This window comes from Mizuhopecten yessoensis, unplaced genomic scaffold (assembly GCF_002113885.1).
Source record: "Mizuhopecten yessoensis strain PY_sf001 unplaced genomic scaffold, ASM211388v2 scaffold3689, whole genome shotgun sequence".
Lineage (NCBI taxonomy): Eukaryota > Metazoa > Mollusca > Bivalvia > Pectinida > Pectinidae > Mizuhopecten > Mizuhopecten yessoensis.
This window is the reverse complement of record NW_018405170.1, coordinates 544,932-554,752: the sequence shown is the minus strand read 5'-3', so window position 1 is coordinate 554,752 and position 9,821 is coordinate 544,932. Positions and strand designations below refer to the sequence as shown.

Sequence of the window (9,821 nt, the reverse complement as noted above, 5' to 3'; positions counted from 1 at the left end):
ATTTATCAGAAATATCGTCCGTTACACTGCACTGATCAACAGGGGATTGTTATAAATGTCTGAAATACACATATTATATAGACCAACTGACACACATGTTACAGACCTACTGATATGAGTCACAGCACACATAAACATTTCAGACATTTATAACGAACCCCAGTGCTCCGTCGCAAGATCACTCACTTCAAACGATATCAGTTTCACGCGTCTCGCAGCCACGGTTTCTCCAGTTTCTGATCACGACATGTCAAATAACGAGGCTGTTATAGAATCTACCGACTGTAGTCAGATTTCCATATAATCAACAAATACATTCACGTCTGGATTCTTCACAAAATGAGCAAAGAGAAACTTTCGGATTAACTTCCAAAAATAACTCCCTCGTGGAGGTCAAGGTCGGATTCACGGTGTTCACTGTTTTTATCCACTCGAAATTTGTTCCGTGTAAAAATCGGAACAATTTAAAATCCAACTTTCAGCTCAGATTTCTATTGATAAACTTAAATCACCCTATAGACATATCATACGCAATTGTATTGATACTAAATTGTGGAATAAAATTGAAGTGTTTGTTAAAATTTCAAAGTACTACTTTGTTTGCCAATCAGCACGCGACAATACGCTGTTCAAATTATTGAACGAAATTGTGTGAACTGTCGATAAGGCGGGCATTTTTAATTTTAAATATAAATTATAAGTTAAAAAAGAACATAAGAGGAAGAGAAAACGTAAATATAAGTATTGAACTGTTTTTGTATGGTATTTATGTTCTAGCGCGCATTACATTGTTTGCTTGCAAAGCTGTGTCATTCAACTAGATCATAAATACCATACAAATACAGTTCAATGCTTTAATATATACAACAATGTAGTATAAATGACGTGCTAATGCATGTACACTATCATATCACACACATAAACATACTGAAGAAGATCCATTTATAGATATACAGTCACGTCTGATTTTAACACGTGCTTACCGTATTTATAACATTTTGTGACGTCAGAATCAAGAAATAATCATGACGTCAAGTCAGTGTGACGTCATATAAAAGACTTTAGACATTTATGATGTCAAATAGGTGATATTAAAAACAGAGACAACAGTTTTCCTCAAATTATCCAACTTCATTCCTGGTAGTGCTTTAAAAGGGATCTTGAATTAATTTCCCTTTTAACAACGATTCATGAAAATACTTGACGTTTCCTTTTGCTCAACAGAGCTCAGCTGAAAAAATAAGAATTCTTGACACGTTTCATAAATATCATTTGAAATGAAAACTCAATAAAGATTTTCAATGTATTACATTTCGTCCTAGATAGTGCATAGCGTCTAGGGGTAGGTGAATGTATGATGGTTGTTTAATGTATAGCGTCTAGGGGTAGGTGAATGTATGATGGTTGTTTAATGTATAGCGTCTAGGGGTAGGTGAATGTATGATGGTTGTTTAATGTATAGCGTCTAGGGGTAGGTGAATGTATGATGGTTGTTTAATGTATAGCGTCTAGGGGTAGGTGAATGTATGATGGTTGTTTAATGTATAGCGTCTAGGGGTAGGTGAATGTATGATGGTTGTTTAATGTATAGCGTCTAGGGGTAGGTGAATGTATGATGGTTGTTTAATGTATAGCGTCTAGGGGTAGGTGAATGTATGATGGTTGTTTAATGTATAGCGTCTAGGGGTAGGTGAATGTATGATGGTTGTTTAATGTATAGCGTCTAGGGGTAGGTGAATGAGGAAATGTTTATACATAGGCAGAGTATGATGGTTGTTTAATGTATAGCGTCTAGGGGTAAGTGAATGAGGAAATGTTTATACATAGGCAGAGTATGATGGTTGTTTAATGTATAGCGTCTAGGGGTAGGTGAATGAGGAAATGTTTATACATAGGCAGAGTATGATGGTTGTTTAATGTATAGCGTCTAGGGGTAGGTGAATGAGGAAATGTTTATACATAGGCAGAGTATGATGGTTGTTTAATGTATAGCGTCTAGGGGTAGGTGAATGAGGAAATGTTTATACATAGGCAGAGTATGATGGTTGTTTAATGTATAGCGTCTAGGGGTAGGTGAATGAGGAAATGTTTATACATAGGCAGAGTATGATGGTTGTTTAATGTATAGCGTCTAGGGGTAGGTGAATGAGGAAATGTTTATACATAGGCAGAGTATGATGGTTGTTTAATGTATAGCGTCTAGGGGTAGGTGAATGAGGAAATGTTTATACATAGGCAGAGTATGATGGTTGTTTAATGTATAGCGTCTAGGGGTAGGTGAATGAGGAAATGTTTATACATAGGCAGAGTATGATGGTTGTTTAATGTATAGCGTCTAGGGGTAGGTGAATGAGGAAATGTTTATACATAGGCAGAGTATGATGGTTGTTTAATGTATAGCGTCTAGGGGTAGGTGAATGAGGAAATGTTTATACATAGGCAGAGTATGATGGTTGTTTAATGTATAGCGTCTAGGGGTAGGTGAATGAGGAAATGTTTATACATAGGCAGAGTATGATGGTTGTTTAATGTATAGCGTCTAGGGGTAGGTGAATGAGGAAATGTTTATACATAGGCAGAGTATGATGGTTGTTTAATGTATAGCGTCTAGGGGTAGGTGAATGAGGAAATGTTTATACATAGGCAGAGTATGATGGTTGTTTAATGTATAGCGTCTAGGGGTAGGTGAATGAGGAAATGTTTATACATAGGCAGAGTATGATGGTTGTTTAATGTATAGCGTCTAGGGGTAGGTGAATGAGGAAATGTTTATATATAGGCAGAGTATGATGGTTGTATAATGTATAGCGTCTAGGGGTAGGTGAATGAGGAAATGTTTATACATAGGCAGAGTATGATGGTTGTATAATCTATACCTAACCTCTGCATGTGTAGATTATGAAGATATCTCGTGCTAGCATGTATGCTCTGTAAGTGAGTGTGTGTGTGTGTGTTGCTTTTCTTGATTATATGTATTATGAAAAAATCGTCGAAAAATAAAAATTACAAAAAAACCCATTTCAATTCTATAAACGAACTATGGTAGCGATAAAAAAAACTCATTACTTTCACTCCACAGAAATCATGCTGATCTTTACCATGACATGGCGGTGTACTTAAATACGACTGCGTAAACAGAGACGTACTTAAATGATATTCTATACAACTCAAACAAACCTGTATACACTGTATATTCTGAGAGTTTTAAGTCATCCTTTCTATTGAACTTGAAATGTTATCAACGTACCGAGGTATATTTTCACTTACTGTAGAAATCGTTCGCCGTCATGTCAAACGTTGCCTGATTCACAACTCTCTTTGCGAGAATAATCTTTAATATTTTCCGGCAAAACATTTAATACAGTGCCAACTAGCTGTTATACTGTGAATTTAATACTTTGTATACAATGAAGAATCGTCTAGATCAGATTTATATTATAATATAATATATGAATATAATATGTCGAGTATGACTGACGGGCGAAACACCCACGATGACGGAATAGCTCACCAAACAACAGAACATAGACACGGGTCAGTTGGTCAGATATTCATACGAAATTATACACTGTACATAAACGGCCTCTTACACGAGCTAATTTTCATCTAGGATTGAATTTGTTCATTGAGATAAGTTATTTTAAATGGGGTATAGAATATAAACAGCTGTCTCCTACGTGTTGGTGTATATGATAGCGTAACGAGTTTTCAATATAACCTGTATTTCGATCGCATACACCCTTAATCCGTTAATCGGGTCACAACTAATCCAGTTAACCCATTGTCCCGTCAGTGATTTAGGGGACAGTTGGCCAAAATTAATATATCAACCCCACAATCTGGTCACTTTTGATTGGGAATTGTCTTCTATGAAAATAATATATGTTGTCACGAAAGTCACACTCTCTTGGCACAAAATAAGCATATATACCTATATTAACTTTATTTATTTTACAATAACTATGTAAAAAAAGGAACAAATAGACAATATGAATTTGCCAATATTTTTAGATACTTGTTAAATGATTACACTGGGAAAGACAATAGCACGTCCCATTCAATAAATTAAAACTCACTTGATGTTCACGAACGTTCTTCCGGCGAAACATTCCCGAAAGAATTTAACACAGGAAAGATATAATACACGTTCAATGTTCCATATTTGTTTGTGTCTGAATACATTTTTTAAGATATTCAAACCGCAGAATCGTCTTGCCTCGTAAATTAACTTAAACAAACAAATATTACGAAATATACAGGACTGACATAAGTAAAAACTCATTAAAGTGTCACCTTTTAATCTATATTTCTCATACCAAATTTGATTATTTCAAATCTAACAATCCTAAGTATGCGTCCTATATCTGAATCATACCATAACGTAGGAATATATTGTCAGTGGTTCTTAATAACAAAATTGATACAGAAATATAAACTAAAAGAAAAACGGAAGACTTACATTCATGTTGGGGTAGTCCGTATCTTCGAGATATCCACAATGTTTAGGAAAGTCTTCAACTTTCACTTTAAATATCCAAACTAATTTAAATATCACAAACTTTGATATATATTCCTGTATAGCCAAGTAAATATACCACCTACTTACGATAACTTAGAGTCAGCCTATAATATGATACGTCATTAGAGGTCGCAAGTGGAACGAGAACATTGTGTACAGGTAACAAAAGACAGGTATATTAAAAATTCATATACTTAATAACACTTTATACAGAACAAATATAAAGCTAGGCTATGTGAAGGCTACCCAACATCAGGTGTATATAATAATACATTGTACATGTACCTATAACAATTACGCTAAGCTCCTGACGTGTATTCGTACAGGTAAATGTGAAGTAAGCCGGCGTGGGCTCTACGTAATCCACCTGAATATTTATTCAATTACGTATAATACAAATGGATTTCATTAATGCTTTACTTATAAATGGAGTTCGGTCTGGGACGTGTCAGCTGGCAAATTAATCTTGTTCATAAAAACGGAAAACCATTTAATATAGGGTATTTAATGTGAGAAAGTCGACTTATGATACGTTAGTCGTCTTTAATGTCGTGGCAACTAACACGGGTGTGATATTGTAAACATTGATGCACAAGACTCCCTTTCAAAACACAGATTTTCATACCTTTTGACGCTTTCTTTAAAGATTGATTGATTACGTTTAATTTCCTTGCAACAGACAAGGTTAAGATACTTTAGTGTCCGCATACGGGGTCATTTAAAGTGCCTCTTCGGTGAAAACAACAGCCGTAACACGTAATATGGCAGACTTTTCTCCATTTATGACGACCCTTGGTTTTCTATCAAATAAAAATCAGCTATCCATGAAGAGCACCTCCCCGACATTCAATATTTTGCTAGTTTATGGATTAGGTGTTGATGAGAAACGTCATCAAATGCTTTCATAACATCACAAAACAATAACATTGACACACCCACCTTTATCCAAATGTCCTGCCCATTCATCAATAACATATTTAGAAGTTGTAACACAGTAGAACTGCTTTCAATGTTTTCATTTTCTTAAGCAAATATAATTAATGTAACGTTCTCAAAACCAGGACCGGGGTTGTTACAGCAAATTAATGAAAATAATCAAAAACATATACCTTCATATCACACAATGAAAAAACATATTATTTTCTATGAGATAGTAATGAAGACATAATACTTGTTCATTTTTTTCCATCAACCTACATCTCAAATACGGTAGTACTTCATGATCATTGCTGAAAAATCCTTCATTTTTTGTCAGCATCTAATTCTAGTTTCAGCACTGGACCGCTTTTTAAAAGAAAAGATGACTTATGTCAGTATCCCCTGTAATATATTTATCGATTTTTTTCAATAATATAATTCAACATATACAGTTACTCAACTTACAAACATATTTGAAATTGTCAATATGTAAATTATTCCATCTTGCTTAGTTCCGTTTTACTTAAATTTAGTTAAATGTTATTTGTTCAAAACCGCACATTCATTTAAAAGACATTCAACAAAATGATTTAGAAAAAAGCAATCTCATTTTGCATAATATGGCGTAAAATTGTTTTGATGTTTTCGTGTTTAAACAATTGGCCGCAACCAATTTGGCAACGGATTTTTAGCTCGATCGATAGTATGTCATGGCTCTGGGTTCGATTCCTAACAGAGGCATTCAAACATAATAACCACTGTAACATATTTACATTGATTATGTCTGTATAATGTATTTAAGCATATATTTACATAGAACGTACTCTGTGTGATCGGTGTATGTAATGGTCTAACTATTTACTAGGGATGATATATTTACATAGAACGTACTCTGTGTGATCGGTGTATGTAATGGTCTAACTATTTACTAGGCATGATATATTTACATAGCACGTACTCTGTGCGATCGGTGTATGTTATGGTCTAACTATTTACTAGGGATGATATATTTACATAGAACGTACTCTGTGTGATCGGTGTATGTAATGGTCAAACTATTTACTAGGCATGATATATTTACATAGCACGTACTGTGTGCGATCGGTGTATGTTATGGTCTAACTATTTACTAGGGATGATATATTTACATAGCACGTGCTCTGTGTGATCGGTGTATGTCATGGTCTAACTATGTACTAGGGAGGATATATTTACATAGAACGTACTCTGTGTGATCTGTGTATGTAATGGTCTAACTATTTACTAGGGATGATACATTTACATAGAACGTACTCTGTGTGATCGGTATATGTCATGGTCTAACTATTTACTAGGGATGATATATTTACATAGCACGTACTCTGTGTGATCGGTGTATGTCATGGTCTAATTATTTACTAGGGATGATATATTTACATAGAACGAACTCTGTGTGATCGGTGTATGTAATGGTCTAACTATGTACTAGGGATGATATATTTACATAGAACGTACTCTGTGTGATTGGTGTATGTCATGGTCTAACTATTTACTAGGGACGATACATTTACATAGAACGTACTCTGTGTGATCGGTGTATGTGATGGTCTAACTATTTACTAGGGATAATATATTTACATAGAACGTACTCTGTGTGATCGGTGTATGTGATGGTCTAACTATTTACTAGGGATGATATATTTACATAGCCCGTACTCTGTGTGATCGGTGTATGTCATGGTCTAATTATTTACTAGGGATGATATATTTACATAGAACGAACTCTGTGTGATCGGTGTATGTAATGGTCTAACTATTTACTAGGGATGATATATTTACATAGAGCGTACTCTGTGTGATCGGTGTATGTGATGGTCTAACTATTTACTAGGGATAATATATTTACATAGAACGTACTCTGTGTGATCGGTGTATGCAATGGTCTAACTATTTACTAAGGATGATATATTTACATAGAACGTACTCTGTGTGATTGGTGTATGTCATGGTCTAACTATTTACTAGGGACGATACATTTACATAGAACGTACTCTGTGTGATCGGTATATGTCATGGTCTAACTATTTACTAGGGATGATACATTTACATAGAACGTACTCTGTGTGATCGGTATATGTCATGGTCTAACTATTTACTAGGGATGATATATTTACATAGCACGTGCTCTGTGTGATCGGTGTATGTCATGGTCTAACTATTGACTAGGGATGATATATTTACATAGAACGTCCTCTGTGTGATCGGTGTATGTCATGGTCTAACTATGTACTAGGGATGATATATTTACATAGAACGTACTCTGTGTGATTGGTGTATGTCATGGTCTAACTATTTACTAGGGACGATACATTTACATAGAACGTACTCTGTGTGATCGGTATATGTCATGGTCTAACTATTTACTAGGGATGATATATTTACAAAGAACGTACTCTGTGTGATCGGTGTATGTAATGGTCCAACTATTTACTAGGGATGATATATTTACATAGAGCGTACTCTGTGTGATCGGTGTATGTGATGGTCTAACTATTTACTAGGGATGATATATTTACATAGAGCGTACTCTGTGTGATCGGTGTATGTGATGGTCTAACTATTTACTAGGGATGATATATTTACATAGCACGTACTCTGTGTGATCGGTGTATGTAATGGTCTACCTATTTACTAGGGATGATATATTTACATAGAACGAACTCTGTGTGATCGGTGTATGTAATGGTCTAACTATTTACTAGGGATGATACATTTACATAGAACGTACTCTGTGTGATCGGTATATGTCATGGTCTAACTATTTACTAGGGATGATACATTTACATAGAACGTACTCTGTGTGATCGGTGTATGCAATGGTCTAACTATTTACTAAGGATGATATATTTACATAGAACGTACTCTGTGTGATTGGTGTATGTCATGGTCTAACTATTTACTAGGGACGATACATTTACATAGAACGTACTCTGTGTGATCGGTATATGTCATGGTCTAACTATTTACTAGGGATGATACATTTACATAGAACGTACTCTGTGTGATCGGTATATGTCATGGTCTAACTATTTACTAGGGATGATATATTTACAAAGAACGTACTCTGTGTGATCGGTGTATGTAATGGTCCAACTATTTACTAGGGATGATATATTTACATAGAGCGTACTCTGTGTGATCGGTGTATGTGATGGTCTAACTATTTACTAGGGATAATATATTTACATAGAACGTACTCTGTGTGATCGGTGTATGTAATGGTCTACCTATTTACTAGGGATGATATATTTACATAGAACGAACTCTGTGTGATCGGTGTATGTAATGGTCTAACTATTTACTAGGCGTGATATATTTACATAGCACGTACTCTGTGCGATCGGTGTATGTTATGGTCTAACTATTTACTAGGGATGATATATTTACATAGCCCGTACTCTGTGTGATCGGTGTATGTCATGGTCTAATTATTTACTAGGGATGATATATTTACATAGAACGTCCTCTGTGTGATCGGTGTATGTCATGGTCTAACTATTTACTAGGGATGATATATTTTGTTTTGAATATGTTGGATACATCATTCCATTGCAGCGTCTTTGATAATGTATCGTGTTCAGGCTAGACTTATTCCAATTTCAATTTAAATAAAAACATGAATCGAATTATCATAACTTTACATTAAGCTCCATACTGATCGAGTGCATGTTTTTTGTTGATTTTTTTTATTATAAAAGGACAATGGTCTATAGATGGAATGAGAACGACGTTGACATTTATCCTTAAAATTCGCTAAACGAAATAAATTTTAATTGCACTTCTAGTGATAATTAAAGCTGGAAAAAAATCAGACGAAACACTTACAGTTGTATCATTGCCATTAACTTGTGACGTCATAATATTGTTCTTTTGTGACGCAATAATGAATGGTAAAACACCAAATAGCAGTAAGAGTAAATAAACACAATTTCTATTAAACACGTATTCTCACCTCTAGAACTCCAGCCAATCCTTATTAGTAAGCAAGGATCCTTCCTTTGGTGTACAACACAGTCAGATGAACACTGAACACATCTGGAGAAGAAGGGATACTTTTTATATGTACAGTATCATTAAATGAGCTCAATAGGCGGGGTTATTAATGTACATATCATTCAGTCGACCATGTGAATATAGATTTCTGTCTATCGTGTCATTCAGTCATTGAAACAAACTTAGCTAAAACGACGCTGAAATTGATTTTCCCAGTTAATGTTTAAAGTGATTGTCAACACGATTTCCCTTCCAGACTTGAAAGTGGTAAGTAGGAGGTTCCATTAAAATGTTAGCTGCTACGGTTATCAACACGTTGATGTCACAATAAGGAATTAAAATACACTCATCA

General features: G+C 34.8%; 1 protein-coding gene across 2 annotated transcripts in view; it reads right to left on the bottom strand.

The window, feature by feature from the left end:
* The window catches only part of LOC110447950, a 28,507-nt gene extending 19,018 nt beyond the window's left edge, over window positions 1-9,489 (bottom strand). Inside the window, exon 1 of one of the 2 annotated variants that reach the window (XM_021493949.1) lies at window positions 9,429-9,489. Coding sequence is in view for 1 of the 2 variants with exons in the window: in XM_021493948.1 (XP_021349623.1) it covers window positions 4,460-4,465 (6 nt within the window). In the remaining variant the exon portion in view is untranslated. Of the gene's footprint in view, window positions 1-4,459; window positions 4,767-9,428 lie in introns of those variants that run through there. The other variant, XM_021493948.1, reaches the window with a different exon arrangement.
* Between the last annotated feature and the right edge of the window lie 332 nt (window positions 9,490-9,821).